This window comes from Podarcis tiliguerta (assembly GCF_965153285.1).
Source record: "Podarcis tiliguerta genome assembly, chromosome: 5".
Classification (NCBI taxonomy): Eukaryota; Metazoa; Chordata; class Lepidosauria; order Squamata; family Lacertidae; genus Podarcis; species Podarcis tiliguerta.
The window spans coordinates 47,748,006-47,773,824 of NC_139538.1; the positions used below are offsets into that span (position 1 = coordinate 47,748,006).

At 40.8% G+C, this 25,819-nt stretch overlaps 1 protein-coding gene across 3 annotated transcripts in view; it reads right to left on the bottom strand.

Annotated features, from left to right (window-relative positions):
* Window positions 1–3,020: 3,020 nt before the first annotated feature.
* GPAM (glycerol-3-phosphate acyltransferase, mitochondrial) overlaps window positions 3,021–25,819 on the bottom strand; it is a 35,467-nt gene continuing 12,668 nt past the window's right edge. For 2 of the 3 annotated variants that reach the window (XM_083441699.1, XM_083441700.1), the window contains exons 9-21: window positions 24,697–24,796; window positions 23,049–23,261; window positions 22,533–22,646; window positions 18,446–18,537; window positions 16,716–16,831; window positions 15,489–15,559; window positions 12,962–13,226; window positions 12,459–12,601; window positions 11,097–11,174; window positions 8,278–8,418; window positions 7,183–7,372; window positions 7,006–7,064; window positions 3,021–5,491 (exon numbers count right to left, since the gene is read on the bottom strand). In XM_083441699.1, coding sequence (XP_083297825.1) covers window positions 5,375–5,491; window positions 7,006–7,064; window positions 7,183–7,372; window positions 8,278–8,418; window positions 11,097–11,174; window positions 12,459–12,601; window positions 12,962–13,226; window positions 15,489–15,559; window positions 16,716–16,831; window positions 18,446–18,537; window positions 22,533–22,646; window positions 23,049–23,261; window positions 24,697–24,796 — 1,699 coding nt within the window. In that variant the 3' untranslated portion in view covers window positions 3,021–5,374. The remainder of the gene's footprint in view (window positions 5,492–7,005; window positions 7,065–7,182; window positions 7,373–8,277; window positions 8,419–11,096; window positions 11,175–12,458; window positions 12,602–12,961; window positions 13,227–15,488; window positions 15,560–16,715; window positions 16,832–18,445; window positions 18,538–22,532; window positions 22,647–23,048; window positions 23,262–24,696; window positions 24,797–25,819) is intronic. The other variant, XM_083441701.1, reaches the window with a different exon arrangement.

Consider the following 25,819-nt stretch of genomic DNA (forward strand, 5'->3'; position numbering starts at 1 on the left):
TTCTGCTTAAAATACCAAAGTCTTGTGCCGCCTATTACCCAAATAATAATAATGTGATGAAGCACAATTAAATAGCCAACTAAATTAACACGTGTTAATGGGGAATCAGTTGCTCTTCAGATGTTGTCAAATTCCAACTCTCATCAGCCTCCGCAGGCATGGCTAGTGGGCAATTGTGACGGAAGCTGTACCTCAACATCATCTAGGGAGACACAGGTTCCCCATCCATGCTATACAAATTTTCCTGGAAGTCATTGAATGGAATGTGGTTTGCTTCTCAGTAGGTAAGCTTAAGATTGCCCTTTCAGTTTCACATGCTCAGTCTTGCACCAAGGGCAGCTCTCCAACCCACCCACTTTCCCCCTCATTGCTTATTTTATAGAACCCACAACTGGCCTACTCCCTCCAATATCATATATCTCATGTCTAACAACTTGCACATGTCTACAACGTTTCTCCTCTTCCCCACTGCCTGCTACCCACTCCCTTGTCTTGTTTCCTTCTATCCCTTCTATCAAAGGTCCCTTAGGGAAAAGATAATTGTGCAGATCCTTTAAACAGACACAGTTCCCATTAAGCTTAATGAGAAGTGCAGAATTAAATCCTTTCCAAATGGCTTTGAAAAATCTCAGCCATTGCCCTTCCATATGTTCCACAACATTCCGTGTTCATTTGGTGGCCTCATTCATACAGCAAGGCAGCAAATACCATTGGCCTGTTTCAGCAAAACTACCCTGCCTTCTACATAGATACACCTTTAAAAGCATTTGCTGATGTCAGTTGCTGGGCGTATTCTTTTACGTACTTATGTGTAGCTGTATTTTTCAATGTACTAGACTTGAAAAGGTGGGCTGAGCTGGTGGATGTTGCAAATTCCTCGCTGCTGCTGCTGCTGCTGCTGCAGGTCTCCCTTTTGTAGTGAAAAGCTTCTCCACCATCATTCCCACCCCAGTGGTAGGGGATAAAACAGGCATCCCCAAACTCAGCCCTCCAGCTGTTTTGGGACTACAACTCCCATCATCCCTAGCTAACAGGACCAGTGGTCAGGGATGATGGGAATTGTAGTCCCAAAACATCTGTAGGGCTGAGTTTGGAGATGCCTGGTATAAAAGCAGATATTTTTGGGTGGGAAAGGGCACCATCAGCACATAGAAGCTGTGGAGACACAGCATCTAAAGCCTTCAATAAAAAGCAGAGGAAGAGAAGATGAAAGACCAAGTACAAAAAGAGAGAGAAAGGGTAAAGACGGCCTTCTCTGCTCAGGCTACTGTGAGCCCAGCAGAGCATTGATTTCTCTGCCATGGACTCTCCACCTCCTCCCAAACCCCACAGGATTGCTCTGCCTGGAAAAGCTTCTGTGTCTTTCATCTCACCTGTCTTGTTTGCTCTAAGAGCCCAGATGCTATTAGCGCACCAAGAATCAGCACCAACATTTATTGTTCCCTGCTGCAGTGACTATAGTTTCCTTAGGAAGACCCATGTCACACTTTGAGAACCATGACTCTACAACACAGGTGAAGAAATGGCTCTAGCACATTTCAGTAGGCAGTGATACAAGTATTATTTATTTATTTTAAAGCTAAAAACAGTCTCTCAATCAGTGATTTCAGGGTTGCCAGGGAGGGTGTCTTCCAGCCCTGAATTGCTTCGTAAACAGGAATGTTTTTAAATTCCGCCTGATAATAATGCTTTTCATAAGTGCTTTAAATTTCCTTATCTATGCAAATTCCAACAGTTTGCTACATGATGGTCGCTATATTCACATCACTGCAGTCTTTGATAGAAGCCTCAGTACCATACCATTCATCACGCTTCCCAGAAAAAGCATCATACCAACAACGGTACCCAAGAACGGCACCTTCTTTTGACTGATCTCAAACCCGTTTAATAAAATATCACTGAGAACAAAACTGAATTACACGAAGATTGAAAGATTAGAAGTTGCTTCATCTGACATCTTGCAGGCAAGCAGATTTAGAAAGTGCAAGATGTTGACATAGAAGAGAATGTGCACTCACTGTCAATTAAAAGGGGGAGGGGTTACGTAAGCCATTGGCGATAATAGAATTTTCGTTCTGTATCCAAGCTTTCATTCCAGAATCATTGTGATGGATAGTGGATGGGTGCAGGCACGGCCAAAGACTTCCAAAGCAAAACCAGTTGATAAAGAACAAGAAAATCATGAGTCATTCACAACCATTTTCTCTCTAGCCCATGGGCCTAATTATGCCCACGAAATGTCCCCATTTGACCTGCAAGGCCGTTGTGGCCAACCACACCCACCTTCCCTCCTCCTGACATCAGGGTGGGACAGGTAAAGGCATGGCAAGGCCAAAAGGGGTTTGCAGACATCAGTTATCAGCTGTTGTGCAGCATTTGCAAAGCCCTGTGCACAGCTGACAGATTTCCCCCTTTGAAGAAGTTTTTCTCATGTGGTGAGCTGAAACCAGCACCTCATTGTGGAGCATCGGGTCTCTTACAAAAGCCCTGTTACGAGCTGCAACCTTAACCTACCCTCAAGTATGTAGGATTTTAGCTCCTACACAAGACAAATCAGATCAAACTTTCATTGTTGGAAAAATACAACTGTCCTCTGTTGAAGTAAAGAAAATAGTGTATTTAGATGAGTATAGATTAAGTCAATTCTTCCTTGCAGCAGAGTAGCAATGTGTGGTCTACAAGCCACTAAACAGGGACTGATTTTCCCCCCTAACAGACACAACATTAGGAAGAACTTCCTGACAGTAAGAGCTGTTTGACAGTGGAATTTGCTGCCAAGGAGTGTGGTGGAGTCTCCTTTTTTGGAGGTCTTTAAGCAGAGGCTTGACAACCATATGTCAGGAGTGCTCTGATGGTGTTTCCTGCTTGGCAGGGGGTTGGACTCGATGGCCCTTGTGGTCTCTTCCAACTCTATGATTCTATGATTCTATGAGAGTATGCAAACCTATGCTTTAGAGAGAACCTTCCGAGATTGAACAAGGAGTGCTCTTTGTAATGTCTTAAGTGATATCACAACAACACAATTTCAAACTGTTTATTAAAATAAAATTACTTTGCAGCTCTGTGCTTCTTACAAGAGGTACAGAAGGAAATGTTAAACAGAAAAAGAAATGTGTTAACATTCTTCAAGACAGTGCCTGGCTTCACAACGCAAAATTATAGAGCAGCTACAGTATTTTACTCTTCTCCTCAAGCCTTCTATGGCTGAAAATGTCATGCAAATACTTAAAAAAAAAATCTGTACAGGCAAGGCAATAGATTAAAAAAATTGAAAGTGTTGCACTTCAGAATGTAAAGCAATAGAATGCAATAGTTACTGTGGCAGGAAAGCTGTCTATCCTTAAGAAATCATTCATATGGGATTATAAAAGGTAATGTTACCCTTTCCCTAGGGAGAACAAATTCTACATATTAGCCAACAAGCAAGAGTCCAGTGATGTTAAGTTGGAATGTTGGTCTTTATATTAACTTGTACAGCTACACTCCCCTAAGTACAAGTTGCAATTGTACTTGCGATAAAATGTAAGTAGCTTTATTATAGATCCAGAATCAGATTATCTTATTTTTAAAAACGTAAGTAAAAACCTTGCCTTATACCTATCAGCAAGAAAGATTGTAGGATTAAACCCCAGAAAGGCAGAATTTTATTTAGTAGCTTTATTGTAAAAGAGCTTTGTGCTTTACCTTTGCGGAAAAGCAAAACCAGCCCACATGCAAGTAGGTGCATAGCCACATCCCCCTCCCAGCATAATATTCACAGCTTGACATTTCCGCACATGCAAAGTCTCTCTGCTGATGAAGCCTACGCTGAAAAACACCCTCTCACATCCAGCAATTACAATGTACTGCACATACCAACACAACTCAAATGCACACTGCTGTATCCCAGAAACATTTTAATAATGTAGTAAGTTATTATCATTAGTGACAACAAGCTATTTTACTTTCTAGTGGTTCAAACTAATTCCCAGCCCCTCATTGCTTTAAAATTAGGCAGAACATTCTCGTTAAAATTAGCCAAGCATCATCTGCAATATATTGCTTGGTTGTATTTATTTAAATACACAATCTTCATTCTAGCATACACCAAAATGTTCACTGAAGCATGGTAAAACAAAGGAAAGTTATTTATTTACAAGCACCTACTTATCTGACCTTAAAATGGAAGCAATCAACAATCTTTAAAAATTGCTACTCAGAGAATACATTCAGTTTTAAACAAATAGTGCACATTAGCAAGGATGAGATGTAATTGCTCTAAGTAGCTAGTTGGCTTTATTAGAACAAATGGATTTCATTTCAGCTGCTATTCTACTGGAAATGGTAAAAGAACAAACTACTTTATTCACGCTTGCTGCCCACTGCTGTCACTGATATGATGCAACTTTGGTTCAGAAATTCGTCTTTAAAAAAATTCAAAGCACCTATTTAGTGTTGGGAAACATGCATAGCAGTTCCTCTCACAGGAAATTGCATGGGAATACTGACAAAAATATTGTGATCCATTAATTGTTTTAATCCATAAACAGAGTTATAGAAAACATTACTTTTAACAAACGTGGAGTATACACACAGTCTAAAACGGCACAGAAGTTCTGTGCTGGAGTTAATGTGCAGTGCTGTTATCACTTCGGCATGCTTTTTTTAAAAAAAAAATTAAAAGCTGGCAGCTAAAAGGTATTTTCATGATCAAGCTCCCAACTTTAAACAGAAAAGAAGAACAGGAAAGGATTGTTGTGTTGTTAGTAATACAAGGAGAAATGGGACAGATACCCAATTTCTCTTAATAAAAATGCCATGCTTATTGCTTATCAAAGGAGTGAATTTGGTGATAATCCACTCTGTGAAACGTCATTGCCTTCTATACTATTACCCAAGAGGATTGCAATATTAATCTAGCATAACTTAGACCTCCATGCCCATGTTATGCATCTGCTTGAATAGCCTATGCTTGCACGATTTTTATGTTCTAGACTCATTCTCCCACTCAAAATTAGTCAAGACTGGAATGAGCTAGTTAACTTATGAAACAACTTGTCACAGTCATTAGTCTTGAAACAAATGTAACACTGGATACATGTAAAAACTAGTGTGTGTGTGTGTGTGTGTGTCTGTGTGTGTGATTGCGTGTTTTTCCCATTAATGGCTCTTCTCTTGCATCCAAGATGTTGTGTTTGACTTGGTTACCAAATCTTGTAGTTCCAGACATGCATATGTATGAAGGCACTTGTCTTCCAGTGGTTTGGGTCAGATAAAGCCTTACCCATAAATGGCATTATACACATTATGGAAGCAGCAAAAGCCCCAAAGCTTTGTGTCACATTCTCCAAGTCTACCAACTTCTTGCTGGCAGACAAAGTCAACCCGAAATGTTCTACAGTACAACAAATCCCAGAATGAATTCTAGTAGTTTTTGCCGATTACAATGAGGTAGAAAAGTGCTGCTCAGCTCCAAAATAGAATCTCTCTTCTGCTTTGTCTCCTTAAATACCTAAAAGGGAAATGTAAAAGTGTGTTTCATCACTAACACCTTCCAGCAGCGCCACAGCTGTTCAGCAAAATTGTTTCTCCTACAGCCATGTTATCTTGGGCTGCTTTTCCCATTCAGAAAAGTAATCCACTTCTGCAATAACAACTTTCATGATCTGCAAGGCTATAAACATACCTCACCATTTGTAACAGCCCTTGCAAGTGATTCTTGCAAATGAAAAAGCACCCACAACGAAAATGTGTGAATGAGCTTCATCTGAATCTAGCCCAACTTCAACCCATCTTTAAAACTAGTACTGTATGCATGCTTTTAGACACGAGTAATTCAGTATCAAAAGTTGTGGAGTATTGGATATTTATGGCAGGGTGGGAAACCTATGACCTTCCAACTGTTAACTGACTGCAGATCCCATCAACACTGACCACCGGTAATGCTGGCTGCATCCCTGCCATAAATACCAATACTACAAACTTGAATTTATAGAATGGGTAGATAGGTTAACATCACTGAAAGAAGGAATATGCTGAGTGTCCATACGGGGAGAGAAAAAAGGACAAGGCCTATGACTGTGATTTGTGTGATTTGTCTGGAACAAAATGTGGCACCAAAACTGCTTTTTGTTGGAGCGTTCTAAATATTAGAGACTCCAGAACAGCACACTAGTCTACTCAACCATGTTGAAAACCAACAGTGTCCAAAGGAACTCAGAACATGTCTGTGTGTTTTCTTAAGTCCAGTGGCCCAGTCATTGAGTTTTTCAGGACTGATTCACATCCTTCTCAGAACCCCTTCGTAGGTGGGTAGCAGGCTGGCACATGTCTCTAACAATGCATGTCACACTGACCTGGGACACATGTGGACACCAATCTAGAACATGACACATTCTTGCCATCTCCCCACCATGACCCACACACACTTTTTGTGGGTTGGAGAGAGGATTGCAGGGGGTGGATTTATGCAGGACTGCAATAATTACATCCTCAAATGAGATGCTTTACTCTTGTGCTGATGATATTAGAAAGTAGCTGCTCAGTTTTTATATTAATGTAGCAAGGTGTGTAGCAGGCAAGAGTATTCTTCCTGAGGCAGAGACAGCGGCTATCACCTGGTATCTAGATAGGATATCACCGGAGGATGCTATGGTATTTGGGTACTAGCAACAAGTGGGAAATGCAGGAAGAGGCTGTGAAGGTCAAACTTTCATTTTCAAATAGGTCCATAGAAGCATTTTTCTAAATGAGTAAAAGGGTAGCACTTCAAAAGCATGATTGATATGGCAAAGGAAGAAGAAATTCAATGTTTGAAAGGTGTACAAGGGGATGTGCACATCTGTAGAGATGTGTAGTTTGATTGTTGTAGGACTCAGTTGTAGATATTTAAAAAATAAAATCACATTACCCATTTTTAAGGACTAAGATTACAACCCTCGATACACATATTGAAGGAAGTCTCATTAACAGGAATACGTAAGTTTAGTTGCGCTGTAAGGCGCCTGAAGCTAACGTAACACTTACCCCCATGTCCTTAAAGACTTTCACTGCGTTTTTTGCAAGGCAATAGGTGGCACTCTCAGCTGTAAACATGGAAAGGCAGGCAGATAAACACACATCAGGCTGAATACAGGAAACTTTGATAAGAATATATTGAAAGACAGGGAAGGCTGCTCCACAGAAAGCAGCTGTTTGACATACCATATACTGCAACATTCTTTTCTGTTCGTGTTATTAAGTATCTGTGTAATTTTTGAAGATATTCCGATTCCCTGACAGGACCGCTGAAGTTATGTATGAAGATGGCAGCAGAACTGTAGGCCTCCAGTAACGGTCCCAGTAGCTTCTGAAGGAAGGTGATATACTGCTGGTGCTCCTGAGACTGGCTCACCTGTGCAAGGTAAGAAAGGAAAGGAAAAATAAATGTCACTCAAGGTACCAACATCCAGTCTTGTCTCTCGCACCAGCCCAGGCAGGAGGCGGCAAGAGAAGCAGCGGCTTTTTGCTGCAGCCAAGAGGCCTGGATCAGGCCTGCGATAACAGCAGAGCCTGCTCAAGAGCCAGCAGGTCTTTGCCAGCCCTGCTCTGTTTCAGGGTTTTCCAGTGGTAGCTTCTGCCTGCACTGGGACATTTCTTGTAGGTGGGGCTTCCTTGCCAATAGAGCTGGAAGGACGGACACCTTCAGTTCATCCAAACCCCCTCCACAGCAGGGCAGGTCATAGGTCTGGACTGCTCTGCCCAGTTCTGACAACATTAGAACTGAAGCATTATGCAGTATTGCAGCAAAGCTGTAATGGATCTATTTCCCATTCCATAACCAATATAGCAAGGGGTGCACATTATCTATATCAGGCATCCCCAAACTCGGCCCTCCAGATGTTTTGGGACTACAACTCCCATCATCCCTAGCTAATAGGACCAGTAGTCAGGGATGATGGGAATTGTAGTCCCAAAACATCTGGAGGGCTGAGTTTGGGGATACCTGATCTATATGCATATTAGTGAACTGAGGTGCTTAATTATGATGGCTATGTAACAACAATAAAGCACTGAGAAACAGGACGGAGGGATGGTTAGAGGAACCCAAAGTAGGGAAAATCCCAAGAGGCCAAAAAGCTCAACGCGGCTCCAGAAAAACTCAATGATGGACTGTAGACCACAGAAACAGATGGCATCATAAATCCACTAGGTCCTTTTCAATGCCTGAGTTTCAAACTCCCTCATTCATTCTGTGCAGCGCAGCTATGCATATGAAGCACTTCAGAACAGTATGTGCTCTTACGGCCTATGCAGTACCTTCAAGTAGCAATCTCGTTGTTCTTCGCCAAAGTCACTGTCTTCATCCTCCCCGTCACTCCTCCAAGATAATGGCTCTGGGAGTTTCTTTTCCCAGTGCTGCTCTGCAAGGCTAGGACTAATATCCTCCTGCTCATCCTGCTTAATAGAGGAATGCAAAGCAATAAGCATCAGGCACTCACTAAAACTACTGCATTTTAACCATTTTTTCGCTTTGGTGGCCCTGGAGCAGCTACTGTGTGTATTTTTAGAGCCCATACAGGGGCAAAGAAGCAAAGGAAAGGCAAGCCTTTATTTCCCCTATAAAGCGATCTCAATTTCCAAAAAATATGCCCTAGGCGACAGTCTTCAAATTAATTCCCTTAACAATAGTTTTCACAAAAGCAAGTCCACACAACTTTGAATATTACAGCTCCCAGAGACCTCTGTATCAGACCCAAAGGAACTCTGGAGAACTTAACCACTGAGTAAGCACTAAAATACTATGAGCAATGATGTTCATAATATTGCCTGGGGGAGGAAGCATTCTTGTTTCCTTGCAACAAGCAAAGGGAGTGCTGCTTCAAAGGGCATTTAGGAGCCCTCAGAGTATAGAAGAGATATCTCTCCTCTTGTTGCTTCTACTGGTTTTAGCTAAACCGCTTATTTGGTTTTTCTAGTCTGCTAAATTTAACAAAATTTAGCTTCCTTTGATGGACCTTTTTTGCAGGATATTAATCATTTAGTAAAGAGGAACAGTACCACAAATATGTAGAATGCATGAGCCCAAAGACCTGACATAAATTGTCATTTTCATGAATGTATGTTCAGACTTGTAGCACACACACAAAAACCACCTAAATGAATCTACCAGTAAGTTGATCTCTGAGTTCATTTTCTATCGTTTACATTAGCAAAATAAATAAATAAAAGTCTATCACAATGAAATGGCTATTCCCAATTAAGAGAAACACACGCAAGCATGGGTTGTATTCAATACAGTGGTACCTCAGTTGTCAAATGTAATCTGTTCCAGAAGACCGTTCGACATTCGAAAAGCGTTTGAAAACTGAAATAATTACTTCTGGGTTTTCGGTGTTCAAAAACCAAAACGTTCGGCTTCTGAGACACTCAAAAACTGAGGCACCACTGTACTTTCTGTATGCCAGTGGAACAGAGTTCAGCTTGCACCATGAGATTTAATCTTCCCCTCTCTTGCACACTCTCAGAATTCACTGCAGAGGATTAGAGGTACTCTCTGGAGCAGATTTTAGGGGTGTACATGAGGCAAAGGAAAGTATAATCCCCATTTTCCCCTTCATTTGTCTGATTTATTAAAGAAAAGAAAGACAATTGAACACATTTATAAAATGAACAAGTTGCACATTTATAAAATGAACAAGTTTGAGAAGTCAAGACACCAGGAAGGTATAATTCTGTTGTGCAAATGGAAGTCTGTTCCATTCATACAACACTGGATTGTGATGATTAAAATCAGCCTCTGTTTTAATGGAGCAAAATGCAATCACCTCTTCAAAATCTAGTCAGCCACTTCCCCATATGCTATCTTTGGTAAGTTTTAAGATATACTGTAGCACATCAAGGTACATTGTTTTGTGTTAGAAACAGTATACATAGAAGACCTCAATGATATTATAGCACTTTCAAAAGTCCAAAAGTAAATATCTCGTAGTATAACAAGTTCACTAATCACAACAAAAGAGAATATAATTTCCCCACTAATCATAACAAATAACAGAACAAAATTTACTATAACATTTCCCCCATTTTTCTCAAGATTTCCCACACACAGATACAGACATACAAACGTAGATAGTAAAACAGAAAGGGAAAAACTATGAACCAATACCAAAGGGAACAGTGCCTTCTAGAGGGCCCAATGTTAGATTACAAGACATTGATGAAAACATTTGCAATGAAAATTAACAAAGCTACCATAATGAAAAAATAAGAACATCCTATAATAAGGCAATGCCACACAATATGGGGAAAAGAATCAGTGTAAAACTTAGATGAAGTGAATCAGGCAAATGATTTGATAGGATTCTGACCCAAACCGAAAGGTAACAAGACACATTTAATGATTTTCGGGGGGGGGGACCCACTAGCAATGTGATCCTATGCATATCTGCTCAGAAAGAGGTCTCATTACATACAATGAGGCTTACTCAAAGGGACCAAGAACTGCAGCCTAATTTCATTGCTGACATATGCCAAGGTTGAGAAGAACATATTCTAATATTAGGATTAATGATTCTGACTTTTGCTTTTAAAAAATAGTGAGAACCATTACTAGTACTTTTATAGAACTACTTCCCCAAAAGAGTTCTAAATTGAGACGGAGGGAGGTGGGATATAAATTGTAATAAATGATGGTGATGTTGATGTTACACGTTTGAACTGTATTATATTGGTTAAAAAGCTTATTTCCCGTCCCCCTCAAATCCTGATTAAGATTTGAAATTGAAGATTCACCCACCCCACTGAAGGATTGGAAAATTCACTTGACTTCCCCATTAGGTTCCATTAATGGCTGCCTGGGCCCTGAACTAAAAATAAATTTAAGTTAAAAAGCACTCTGTGCATACATGGGTGTGCAAAACCTCCCCCCTTTTTGTATTCCCGTTGAAAAATCAATATATACTCAGGAAGATGTGAAATTAGGATCTCTTTAACTGTGGCCTTGGTCCAGCAAGCTGCTTAGGATGCTAAAATTAGGTGTGCAGGAACACTAGGCTGCCTCCTTCTGTGTTATCAGTCCTCAGAGGCAAGAGGCAGGATATTAACTATTGGAATAATGCGAACCATCAGCAACTTACCTCTGCTACCAAAAGAATGCCATACTGTATGAACTGTTCAATTGCTTCATGACACACTTGGCATAACAGCTGGCAGGGCTAAGGAGAACAAGTCAGGTTAATCATTCACAGAAGCTCATCCATCCTATCTTCCCCCTCCCTCCCCCTGGCATTAACTGCCCTGTTCCAAATCGTCACTTGCTTGCCTGTGGAAAGCAGGACTTGCCCCTGGGTGACCCTTCTATTTCTAGAAGAGTTCTTTCTCCCTCTTTTACCCCAAGCTCTCCCAGTACCCCAAATAATTAAGAGGTGGGGGGGCCGGGGGGGGGAGCTGTGGATATTTTTACACGGACTGTCTTGCTTTTATATTTTCTCTGGCATTTTCCTATTTCATGGAATCAAAGCCATGACAACAATAAAATGCTGCTATGATATCCGTTCTAACCCAAACACAGTCTTTATTCTCAAGTCCTCATTCCCTGCCACTTTTTACCCCCAAACAAGTATATCGTTCATCAAATACACAAGTTCACTGTTAATGCAATCTCCTGTTTTTCCCCATGCTGCACTTCCCAGTTTCTTCCATCCTATGCATTCAGCTTAACATTTCACATACCATATATACTCAGGGCTTTTTTTCAGAGGGTAGGGGGTACTCAAGGGCACACAGTAATAATAATAATAATAATAAATTTTATTTATACCCCGCCCTCCCCAGCCAAAGCTGGGCTCAGGGCAGCTAACAACAATCAAAACAATCCAACATTCTAAAAACCTTTCACTATAAAAATTAATCAATTACCAGCACCTCTTTCAGTTGTTGTTAAAAAGTGTGGCACTTCATGGCGAGTACCGGCCCCCAGCTTTCTAGGGGAAAAAGCAATGTATACATTCCACCATATGCAGCTGTTTTCATACTTCTGCTTGCCTCCTTGTGCAACACCTGTCAAACTATCTTTGTTTACTATCAAGAGCCTTAGATTTTTCTTGCTTTCATTTTCCCTTTCAGGTTTTCAAAGAGTTTTCAGAATTCAGATATACAGTGGTACCTTAGGTTACATACACTTCAGGTTACACACTCCGCTAACCCATAAATAGTGCTTCAGGTTAAGAACTTTGCTTCGGGTTAAGAACAGAAATCGGGCTCCAGCAGCACGGAGGCAGCAGGAGGCCCCATTAGCTAAAGTGATGCTTTAGGTTAAGAACAGTTTCAGGTTAAGAACGGACCTCTGGAACGAATTAAGTACTTAACCCGAGGTACTACTGTACCTCTAATTGCCGCTGAACACCTTAACACAGTATCAACGATATGTGGCAGTAGCAGCAAAGCACTTGGTTTCTCACACACACACACACACACACACTCCTACACCCCAAACCTACCAGTGCAATAGTGCCTTCATTGGAAAGCAAGTAACACAAGCTGGCAGCTTTTCGGACCAGTTGTTCCTGACTGATCATGTTTGGTGGGATTCCGTTGATGCCATTTCTGTGCCTTTTATTCTGTATAGCATGGAGACTACAAGCTGAAGTGAAAAGAAAAAACACATAAACAGCTACATTTAAAAACAAATCAACTCAAAATCAAACAATTAGTAAAATGGTAATTTTTCAATAAAAAAAACAAACAATTCTTGCAAAGTAAGATCAAACTACAATAGATTTTGAAATTAGGACAATGTACAGAAGAGGGAAGGAAACTAGGAAGAAAATGTGCTATCCACACCTTTAAAATTATTCACTGCCTTGAGAAGACACTACACTGCCTTTCAAATGACAGCTAGATCAATAATCCTTGCAGCAGCAATCACTACAGTATATGAAATGTTGGCATTTCTCTATCAGGTGCAGAACTCATAATTTCTTAGTTCGGCTTTGGAACATACCAACAATGGCCTCTTTGAAGAAGACATGCAGTACCCCGTTGCTGTAGAAGTTGAGTTCAAAGACAGTAGGAATGGATGTGCTGGGTGTGATGAAGAACTCGTTGTTTCGGCTGGTGTTTGTGATAGTTATACAGTTCCCCAACAAATGGATGGCATGCATGACAACATCTTCGGAATTCCCAGAAAATCCCAAGTCATAGTCCCGAGCCAGAACCTCCTCCTTCATGGAAAAAAAATCTTCCACCAGCTTGGAAAGATCAATTCCCTGCAGAAAATCAACCAAAAGATCCAAGACAGTACATCTTTTTTATAAAATACCTTTTAAGAATATGGAAAACTCCATTATCTATACTTCCAGTTTTCAAAATCCGTGTATTTGAATTACTAATTGGCTCCAATCTTCCAGGACTGAGTGTCCCCAACCTTTGTGGACTTGGGAGCACATTTCAAATTTTGAGAGTGTGCTGGGGGATCCAGTCACAAAATAGTTGCTAGTGGGAGGCTGTGGCATCACACAAAATGCTTCGAATAGAAGGGCAGGTGTAAGACATAGTTAGAAACACAATCTTCCCAGAGAACCTTATGATTACCATCGGAAGTCAGCTGTGTTCTCCTGCTCCCGATTGTGGAGATCACACAATTATGATTTTGTGCATGCACACACACACTTTTGCTGTGTAATAGCAGCAGGGAGCATTCCTCAGTGCCAGGAAAAATATACACAAAGTGGCAACACCACACTCTCATTTTACAGAAATCTCTAAGGAGACACCTACTCTACAACTTTCTTTCAGGGAGGGCTAGAGTCTGGCACATCTGCCCAGAGGCACCAGTGACAGCCTTTATGAGTGACAAGGTATCAGTGAGCCCTGGTCTAGGCACTTTGAGGTGTTTCCAAACCCTTTCCAGCTAATTTAGGCTGGGCTAGTCTATTCAACTATCATATCCATATCATAAATATAAATAAAAGGTCAAAATAGTTCTCAGCTCAACATTATATATGAACTGGACTCAATTCTAGCACATACTTCATGTCAGCATTGTTTTATTTTTATTTTTGGTCACCTCTTTACTACAAGAAACTGAGTTTTACAGTCACACCTAGTCTGTGTCACCATGTTAAAGAAACCTTTAAGGCTGCATAGAGCAGGAGTGGGGAACATTTGGCCTAGTGATGATTGGAGCTGTAGCGCAGCAACATCTGGCAGGCCAAAGGTTCTTCACACCTGGCTTACAGTAATTTCCAAGAAACACTGCAGCAACAATGCTTAATGAAGAAGTTACAGACAGATTCCACAGCACCAGTGAATACACCTTCTGAACCACTGCCCTGAACCAATATGGTGTGTTCCACCGCAGTCATGAGAAACTCATCATTTTTGTAACGGCCTCCACAGAAGTAACATTCACTTGTTAGCCTTAAACATCTGAGCCATTGTTACAAATGCCAGCAAGTTGACCTTTTGCGTAATCTTAAACTATTCAAATAGCATTTTCTCCTATGAGAATTGCTCCTTTCCATTGGGTCACCTAAACACACAGTTATTGCCCCTGAATATGCATTGCATTCTCACCATGTCTAAGGGGAAGGTAGGACGAGCAGATTACATGTTATACTATGCAAGACAGGATAAGAAGTGAAATAAGTCAGAGTAGTACAAAATTTAACAGTAGAGTGGCGCTGTGGTCTAAACCAATGAGCCTAGGGCTTGCCAACTGGAAGGGCGGCAGTTTGAATCCCCACAACGGGGTGAGCTCCTGTTGCTCCGTCCCTGCTCCTGCCAACCTAGCAGTTCAAAAGCACCTCAAAGTGCAAGTAGATAAACAGGTACCACTCTGGCGGGAAGGTAAACGGCGTTTCCATGCGCTGCTCTGGTTTCGCCAGAAGCGGCTTAGACATGCTGGCCACATGACCCGGAAAAACTGTCTGCGGACAAACATCGGCTCCCTTGGCCAGTAAAGCAAGATGAGCGCTGCAACCCCAGAGTCGTTTGCGACTGGACTACAGTCAGGGGTCCTTTACCTTTACCTTTTTACAGGATACTTAAGCTCTGAGGGCTAAAGTTGTGGATTGGGTCAGGATGCACTTGAAAGCCCCTTTGTCAATGCAGGTTTCTTGAAGAGGTCTACAGGGAGTTCTAAATAAATTCTGTGGAAGACTTAGAAACTTCAGGTTCAGAAACCCCTGCAGACCTTTGCACTAAATGTACGAGGATCTAGAAAGGAACCTCTGCACATAGTGCTGCTGACATAATGCTGGCATCCAGTAACTACTAACAAGTTTGATCTTCATGAGATGACTATGACCAATTCAGAACATTCAAACAACAACAACACAATGGGATCCACAGCCTAACTAGCTGGCCAGCTGGCATGGGACTTGGGCAAATATTTTGACACCTCCAACCCTAGAGGTGAGCAGGATACAACGTGGATTACAAGGATACAGGATATGCCAAGCATCCCTGACATTTAAAAGCTGTCATCAAGAGAGATGTTCAGAGATGCAGAAGCACAGCAGCCTTACCTGCCTGTGTCGGTAGAGCAGCAAACAGGCAACAATGTGTGTTGACATCACAGCACATGACTTGTTAGCAGCTAAAAGCAAACAAAACAAAATAAAGCTATGCAGGCACTTTTGTCATGCAACTGAAGTGCGTAGAAGACAACTTGGAACAAAAACGATAGCCGTCAATGAACCACGAACAGCAATCTTTTGTGATTTTATACCGAACGACTTAACATGTTCGACAGTGCAGTGCACGAGACTTGTCAGAAAGAAAGCCAACTGAACTTCAACTGTGACTTAAATGTTTCAAAGCTAGGAGCAGGCAGCATTTTCTTTGGGCTGCATTCCCTCAAAGCTAATCTGCTGGAGGTGGGCAGGGCCTGAAGAGATGGGACCACTCTTCTCTCTCTCACACACACATACTCTATGCCCCCACCCCACCCTTCTGGTGGGGTGCCAGAAAAGGGACCTATTGCTCTTGCCAGGCCTGAACCAATCACTTGCAGAGGGCTTTCCTCAATTCCTCTTCCTCTAGTTCTTTTTTCAACTCCACCCCACCCTCCATTTTTTCTCTTCTTACCAAATGAAATTAGGCAAAGGGCTATGTCACAGGCTCCCCAACCCTGCTATATACAATTGGCTCTACTAACAGCTCCTTTCCACAGTGGTATAAACTTCACTGTGGACATCTGTATAATTTTCTTTTTCCAGCACTCATAGACATCAGGCTTAACTAAGGTTTTTGTTTTTTTAACAACTCTGGTTACCTCGGCCACAATCCTATACCCACTTACCTGGCAGTGAGCCCCACTTAACTGAATGGATCTGAGTATACCTGTACAGGGTTGCAATGCATGCGTGCACTCAATTTCTTTTCTTTTTTTAAGGTATCTGAAGTAGAGAATTATCTTCAGGGCTACTTGTGAATTACCCATTCACAAGAAATTCAGATGTGGTGTTCCCACAACATCTGGGTTGCTTCCTATATTAAAGTATTGCAGGTGCAAAAGACGAAAATAAACCACCATAGCAAAAGGAAGTCACTACTTGCCTCAGGACTAGCAGATGAAATAAAAGCCTTACTAAGAGGCCCATTCAAAATAAGACCCTTCAAAACGAAGAAAAAGATAAAATGTAATTTTTTTTTTATAACAAGGGCACAGGGTTCTGAAAGAGGAATGCCCTGCCATATATAAAAGCATAATGGAAGCAGAGAGTCATATCTGAACTTTAACAGCTACTTACTGAACATTACGTGCTCTGCCAAGTTAGCGATTAACTGTCTTCTCAATGGTTCACAGGATAAATCCCTGGAATCAGGAAGTGCAGCTCCTGTACCTTCTTCTACCACATAATTAGGTCTAGAGAAAGTAAACATACAAAGATGATTTAGGCTTACAGTTCTAAGATAAATTATTACATCTCGTAGGCTCAAAGCACAAAAATATTTCAGTAATGACATCTTGTGTATTTGAGTGTAGGCTACAATTCCTCATACTATTTGACTGCTTAAGATCATGTTTGTAAGATGCTTAGAAGGGAGGCACCTGTAAAACTACCTGAAAGCTGCTTTAGGCTCCAAGAAGCATCAATATGTAAAAACAAACATATTTTGTCCACTACTGTCTGACACAAGTGCTCTCCCAGTTCTTACACATACACAAAGGTGAATCTTTCTACAACTACTCGCATCTTCAAGCCGTTGCATGTTAGCCTAGAGACATTCTAGACTCCTACAGCAGCTCCAAGATTGTATCACAACTCAAAGGCATCATGATGCAACATTAAGGGTGGGATGACAGCTACGCACCAAAATTTATTTATACACATCTTTTCTCTCATATCAGCAAGTCTGCACAAGCTTGTCGTCTTTTAATACACGAGTGTATTTTTGCAACAGGTGCTGCAAAAAACCAAGAAAGAAGCTTTCAGTCCATCAACTTTGCCTGTTATAATCCAGTACCTAACAGGCATGAATTACTGAAGATTAATGACTTGGAATTGCTTCCAACAAAATAATCTCATTAGTGCAAAGGCTTCCTCTTGTGCAACTGTACTTCTCCCTTTCCTCTCACGCTTCCCGAACTGCTCCAGGGAACTGGAGGAATCCCCAGTACAGATTTTGGACAGAATGCGGGACAGGAACTCAAGTTGCACAAGCTGAAGGCCAGTCACTAAAGGGCCAACTTTGCTGGCTAAAACCCAAGCCTGCAATCCTATTCCCACTTATCTGGGGAAAAGCCCGATTGAACTCCACAGGACTTTCTTCTAAGTAGACATTCTAGGATTAACACTGCAAGGAGCATTCCAGTGGTGGTGGGAGATTCCACATCCCAAACCCTGCTGACTAGCTAAGGCCAAAGCAGGTGATGATGGAGGCTTTCTATGCCTTTTTTCCTTTAAAAACATCCCTTCCATTGACTCTTAAGGGAGGGAAATTACTGCACCAGCTCCAGTGTTGAGTATAGGAGGAGAAGAAACCTCTCTCAGCAAAACCGTGCACAGAAATGATTAAGGAGCTTTACAACATCAACAGTTGGCGTTCCTTTAAGTAGGGGAAAGGAAGGGAAGCTGGTATGGCTCAGCTGCTGCTGAGATTTACCAAAGAGCTCTGAGATCTCCTGCTCTGTTTGTGCAGGCAGGCAATGGCAAAGGGCTGCACTGATGACAATACTAGTTTTCCACAGAGGCACTCAAGAAAGTGTGTAGGCTGGGAAGAAACTTCTTTAATGAAACAAGCCATTGTTTGATTGCCTGTGGGACAACTTGTGGTTTGTTTGCAGTAAGCCTTAGCATTTGCTAAGCCAGGCTTAGCATGACACGTGAACCAGGCCACTATGATCTTGTGATAATATTTGTTTAAATTCAACCTGATCCAGTTCAACCAAGCCTACAAGAGAACATTTCAAAGACTCAGAATCATGGGCTGATATAAACTTGTTCCGTGCTGCTCAAACTTCGCAGCTCAGTCCTACCTTGAAGGGAGCACAGCTGGTAAGAGAGTTTGCTCCAGAGAAAGAGGGATAGGCACAGGCATAGGCTTCTGGCTTTGGCCATCCAAATATTCCTGCAAATACACAATGTTATTCATGTATTTCTCCCAGAAAAAATGTAGCATTCCAACAGCCATCTTACTCACCACTGAAAGTAGCTTTGAAAAGTAGGATAAAGAAAACGTATTTAAGATTTCAAGGAAAGAGATGCTGAAGCGGCAACATTTCTGCAATAAACTTTGGTCCTCTGTGATGTCCTGAGCATTAACTAATCAATGCTATTCAGCTGTAAGCAGTAAGCAGAATTGAAATTGACATTTACGCACTTTGAAGGATTTAACAATTTTTGGGTGTACATGCTTCCCTATGTTCCATCTACATTAATAAGCACAAGTAACTGACGGGACAGTTCACCTGAGTACACAATTTTTTGGAGGGGAAGGAAATCTTTAAAAAAATCAATGTCATTAGCACTAAACATTAAAAGTACAATTATGAGATTTTTAAAAAGTAAAGATTCCTTAAAGAAAAGTTTAAATATGGTAGGAAGTGTTTGGGAGTAAATCTGTAGGTAGCTAAAAGGAGGAGGAGGAGGAGGAGGAGGAAGGTGCTGAAATGACAGCCATAAGAAAGACAACCTATTTTTTTAAAAAAAATATTTAAAATTAGTGGTCTTTAAGTAATACTGCATGAATATTCTAAACAGTATGAGTAGCCCCCGAGGCATTATTGTGCTGATTAAAAGGTTGATTAGAAACAACATGGTGATATGATGAACAACAACAACATGGTAATAAAAGGACACCCACTGGAACGATAGTAGTGAAGATGCTCCAAATGATCGTTATGTTTGTATTAAGTCACTGCACCCATCAAAACCACACTTCTTTGAAAAGATGGAAGAGAAATGCTAAGGTGATCCACATCCGTGGTAACAGAACTACAGTTCTGTTCTCTATTAGTGGTTCTGTCACCAAAATGCCTCTATTATTGCTGCCTTTACTAAATAGCTTATTTAGATTTGTTCTCACAACATTGCATGCACTGCACTATGAAGATACACATTCAAGACAATATAATCTTATTCCAGATAAGGCTCCATAGCTTCATCTAAGTCTTCGGCATTTGAAGTATTGGTGAAAACACTGTCAAATATTTCTAAAGCATTAACCTTTATTACAAGTTTGCACACTTTAAACATCAACAGCTTTGATATAGTTTAATTTCACAACGATGATTAACTTTTAAAGACGTTAAGCAGTTTCAGAAGTTAAACAGTTTCCAGATGCGAGTCCAATCTGCCACAGGATCTTTGCAGAGCTGACAGGGCAAAGGGGCATTTCCTGGTTCCTGCAGCAAGCGAGACTGAGTTGTGAGCAGTCCAAGGCAAAGAGGTTTGCCACTAATGGTTGCTAAAGTTCCCATTTCTGATCAGAGAAGCCTGTAGTTACAGCTGGTGGCTAGCTGGGAAATCTTTGTACCCAATCACTGAAATACAAGGGGGAACACTGCCCTGAGTCCTGTCCCTGCTAGCAAATGACACTACAATTAAAAGTCGTGAAGCCACCCAGACTGTGGCATCTTTGGCTTCATGGAGAATCTGACTACAGTCAAATAACAGAAAGAACTAACTGGTTAATTGACAATATTTAACAAGTCAATTGACTGACATGCTAGCCATAACCCTTCTGCAAAATATATTAAACCCACCAAGGATGAAAACAGAGACACAGAATTGGGAGTAGAACATATCTGATAGTGATCAAAGGGAGAGTCTTAAGAGTTGGGGCCTGGGACAGCTATAAGAAGAGGCTACAGTATAACATTTTACAGGTTACACTGAAAGGCAAGCAAACTGCAAAAAGACAAGTAAATCCAAGAAAAGTGGACATGGATGTGAAGCAATAGTTACAAAGCCTAACACCTGTACAAATAAGTATTTTCAAATATACAGTGGTGCCTCGCAAGACGAAAAGAATACGTTCCGCGAGTCTCTTCGTCTAGCGGTTTTTTCGTCTTGCGAAGCAACCCCATTAGCGGATTAGCGGATTAGCACTATTAGCGGTTTAGCGGCTATTAGCGGCTATTAAAGGCTTAAGGGATTAGCGGATTAGCTACTAAAAGGCTATTAGCAGCTTAGTGCCTTAGAAAAAGGGGGTGGGGAGCGGGAAAAAAATCGCAGGAACTCGCAAGACATTTTCGTCTTGCGAAGCAAGCCCATAGGAAATTCGTTTTGCGAAGCACCTCCAAAACGGAAAACCCTTTCGTCTAGTGGGTTTTCTGTCTTGCGAGGCATTCGTCTTGCGGGGTACCACTGTAATATGATACTGGGCAGTATCTTCATAAGTTTTGCTAGTGCAAGGACTTTTGGGCTTTGCAACAGAACTTCCCCTCCCTCTCCTCCCCCTGTGTCCCTCTGAATCTGTTCTGGGGTTTCAGCCAGTACTCCAGAACAGATTTAGGGAGGACACAAGGATGTGCAGGCAAAGGAGAGGGAAGGGAAGTTCTGTTGCATAAGAAACCCTTGTGCTAGTGGAAGGACACCCATTATATCCAACTACACACAGGTTGAAACATATGTATAGCTTGCTGGGTGTGCTGATAAAGCCAGTTTTAGGCATGCAGGAGTTGTGATAGAATTAAGGCTTTCTAAAGTGCAGAACAAATTGTGAGAACACCTTTATATGAATACAGAACAGAGAAGAATAAATATATGCCACTGGTAATTAATATTATAGGATATGAGACCTTGCTATCTCAGTGAAATTGACTTATTTATGAACTCATTAAGGAAATAAATCCTGAAGCTATCCCTGTGTAAATGATAGGAGGTACTGGAATTAAAGCAATATGCACTTATTTCGAATTTCTGAACACAGAAGGGGATTATGTTCTACTGGCTTGCTAAATTATGCATACAAAGCTACCTGTCAGGAACACCGCTGCAATAAAACTTAATTAGAAGTGCCCTGCATATTTCCATCAGCTGAAAAAGTGACAAGAAGCAACTTTTTTCTTAGCTCATACCACATTCCTTGGGGAGCCAACATTTCTCAGGCAGCAAAATTACACAATGGCCTGACTGGCATCCCATTGATTTCCTTTTACTTAAGAATTCTAATTTGTTTATTATTAGCCCCCTGGAAATCCAATCCGCACACAAAATTGGTTTATGGCTGGAAGCGGAGAAGTAAGACCAACGGCTTCTGTGGAATCTCTTTTAGAAACTAGCTAAAGACTACAACACTAGATATGCAGAACTGGTAATATTAGCACCCTTTTTTCACATCTTCTTCTGTACTATTAGAGTTGGTGCATCTTAAGTGCTGTTATCCTTCAGCTGTAAGTGAATTATATTTTAACTGTAGAATCAAAGATTTATCTCTGCATTCTTCAGCAGCTTTATTGCTATTAAAAACTTCTAACAGTTACACGTATGATGGAATCTGTGGTAGGGGTGTGACAAACACAACCAATCAAAACAACTCAACAATTTTAGATCCTATGCATGCATTCCCCGCCTCCCACCTTGTGAAATTACAAACTGCCTGCTATATATCCTGACAAACTTTCAAGTATAAAATTGGACTGGTCACGAGTTTCCATTCTGTCCTAGTGATGAAGAGAAATGAGTTCTCCTGTGCTCATAGGTAAGAAGACTTAAGCTCTTCTGAAATCAGGAGGCAAGCAATCATTTCTCTTCCCCACACTGAGAGATAGCTTCAATCTGTGGGTCAGTAAAACTGCTCCATTGAAGCAACTTTATGGTCAGATACCAAAGCGCAATGAAACAGTATGAGTAAGAAAGGGGTGATGTGGGAAAATACATCCACAGGTAACTCTGGAAGAAGGAACCAACAAGGTATGCAAGAAAACAGGACAGGTATTATTGAATGGACCAGGATCCACAGCTGAACAGACCACTGGGCCAGGCTGACTAAGACAGAACAGAAGTTCACATGAAGTCCAATTTTTCTTTCTTGCTTAGTGACAAATAGTCTTAAGAATATTTTATCACCATAGGTGTCGCCCTGCAATAAGAAATTATGTTCATATTATATGAACTTACTTTCAGAGAAAACGGTTGAGCAAAATCTACCCTAACACAGCCGTAATTCTTCCGCAGCATTCGGAAGACTCCTCTGGCCACGCTCCAAAGGCTTTCGTTCTTCTTGGGCTTCCCCTGTGAAACATCAGGAGAGCAAGGGAGTTCAACAATTGCATCTAAAAGCTACTTAATGTTAAACAAGTTCATAAATCCAAGCCACCTAAGTATGCTCAGAAATAAATCTGGGCAACAGCTCAAGCATCGTAAAAAGCATTGTGGTCACTTGGGCCATTTCCTCTAAGCCAGACATCTATTTGGATATTTCAAATGCTGTTTATGAAAATCATTATTCAGATGTCATTTTCCCTTGTATCTCGACTTGCTACAAATAAGTATTTGCGAAGATCAGCATGCAATTTATGTTTCCAAGGCCCTGTTTCCTGACCAAAGGGAACACATTTTTATCACCAAGATGGTTACAACTGACAGTGATCTGATTATCTGCTGAGCGGACAACAGCATTCCAAAGACTTTTACCAGCTGTTCACTGTTGTAGTGGCCTTCAATGATTCTATCATAGGATATTCCCACGGGTATGATTAGGATGTCTGGAGTAGCATTTGAATACAGAGCGTCCACCACTACTGATAAAAGGCCTGCCCTTCCACAGGATGTCTTTCCACTCCGGGACCGGGTGCCCTCCAGGAATATCTCTAAGAACTGCTGCTGGCGAAGCAACTCTTGGATATGCTAAATGAAGAATGAACAACAACCAAAAAGTCAGACACAAGTTATTTGCGTTCCTTTTTTATATCTGTAATAATATCCTCCCTTGCTGCATTTTTTTATTATTTCTTCCTGCTGACACCCTCACTGTACTGTGGCTCAGTAGCCACCAGAATTCGACTAATCCTCCAATCCAATAAGTATTTGTAAAACTACTATATTGTTGTTTTGTACGCAATTGCAAACTATTATATTGCTGCCTAAAGAATCTCCCAAATATTCAGAAATCACTTCCTTTCTTAAAGGAAGGGGTGTGAGTGCTTTTTCACAGGAGCATCCAAACTCACTAGCAGGTTTTCAATCCTCATTTTCTTTGAAAGTCACTTTTTTCCAGGGAACAGAAGAAAGTGTATAAAACACACACACACCCTTTTAAACCAGTTTCTGAGACTCGAGACACTGGAAAACCTACACAGGATTTCTAGCAAAGTAGATGGCACCAAGCCCAGCATTGCACAATATAATTCTAGTCCATGCGCAGTGATCCCATTAGTTTTATTGGGATTACACAATAACATAGAAGGACAATGAGTGCTGCAAGTTCATAGGTGTTCTTGACATCTGCTGAAAGGACTACCAATTAAGGGTATTCAAATGTGCGACACTGCTTCGGTATCTGAGGTACAGGCATTTCTGCAGATGCTCCATACAGTACACAACACCACTAACAACAGCATCACAAACTTGTGTAAAACATGTTTGCTTTGTATTGTACAGTGGTACCTCGGGTTAAGAACTTAATTCATTCTGGAGGTCTGTTCTTAACCTGAGGTACCACTTTAGCTAATGGGGCCTCCCACTGCTGCTGCGTGATTTCTGTTCTCATCCTGAAGCAAAGTTCTTAACCCAAGGTACTATTTCTGGGTTAGCGGAGTCTGTAACCTGAAGCGTCTGTAACCCTAGGTAGCACTGTATTGTTTTTTAAAAGGTTATTTGCTGTCATTTTCTGCTCTATTTTTAACTGCTTTTATTATATTTTGTACATTGCCTTAAGACATATATGTGGAAGGCAATTAATAAACAATACACAGAGTAATTCTCCATTCTTTTTCTTCAAAGGGGCATATCCCACCACCTACTGCTGATATAAAGAACACCCTCCAGATTATATTGGAACCTGCATTATATTGGAACTTCCATCATCCTTGATGGGTGTTCCAACATATGGAAGACCAGAGACTCCCCAACCCTGTTCAACTGTATCTTACACCACACACGTTTAGATGCAACTAATTCTTAATTATTAAGACATTTAAAATGCTACCTCCTCTTCTTTTTTGTTATTTAACTGTTGAACCTTGCCACAAACCTGCACACCCCACAATCAAGCCTGAAATGGCGGCCTGGCTCTTCAAATACTTTGCAGAGACAAGCCTTGAATTAAGAAAAAGATACATACCACATATAGCAAGGTTCTGTACAAAATATCTTTACGGCCATCGGGCCTCTCATCCAATTTTCTCCGTATAAAAAACCCTCCAAGCTTGTGGATCAAAGTGCTATGGATAAAGAAATACCTATTTTTATTAAAAGGCTAAGAATGTTAACACTAGCACAGGCAGTTGTGTCCACAGTGTGATATAACCGTACAACACAATGATTGTTCTCTCTGCATGAGAAAGCGACACATTAAGTTCTGTGGTGCTGCAGACAAATGTTGGTTGTCCATATATGAGCACAAGCTCTCCGTACATAGAAATTAGGGACAACAGGCTTCGTAGAAATCCTTTTATGGTGACTACCAATATATACATTTTTCAAAGCGGTATAATTTTGGCTCCAGCTGTTTTTAAACAACTTTACTTTCAGAACACAATTTACTAATTATTTCCTATGTCACTTGTTCTTAAAGGCTAAATTAAGAAAAGTTTTGACACTACAATTTTGTTATTAAAATTGCCTTGTACTAGAGATCTTTACTGGTTCAGCCAGACAAGACTTATTTGGCCTGACGAAGATTGCAATATTACATATATAGAAGTAGAACAAGCCTGAAGTCCCTCCTATGCCTTAGAATATAAACAGGTGGAAATTTAAGGAAGTAACAAACAAAAATGTCAGTATGGTATACATTGGGATAACAGAAAATTAGCAAAGCGGTTCACAATTTTCATATAAAATTCTTACAGCATTTGCAACTCTAACCAATTATTCTGGTCAGATCAATGAAAAATGGGGAAGAAAAATATCAAGTCACACAACTATTTGTATAAAGGGCCTCCCATCTAGCCAAAAATTTGTGGCCTAACATTTTGTGACTTAAAATTGTGGCTCTCTATTATTTATACCTAATAACAGCATATAAAGCTGAATAAAAGGCTACTATAGAATTTAATAAAACTACACTATAGAAGATTGTTCTGACTATATCGTCTACCATTTCAGAGATTAAAATCCTATTAACACTTACTTGGGTCCGTCAACTCACTGAAACTTATTTCCAAATAAGCCTGCATAATATTAGACATATCACCGCCAAGACTCGCAATCATATTTAGAAGGTGCCACATACATTATCTTGT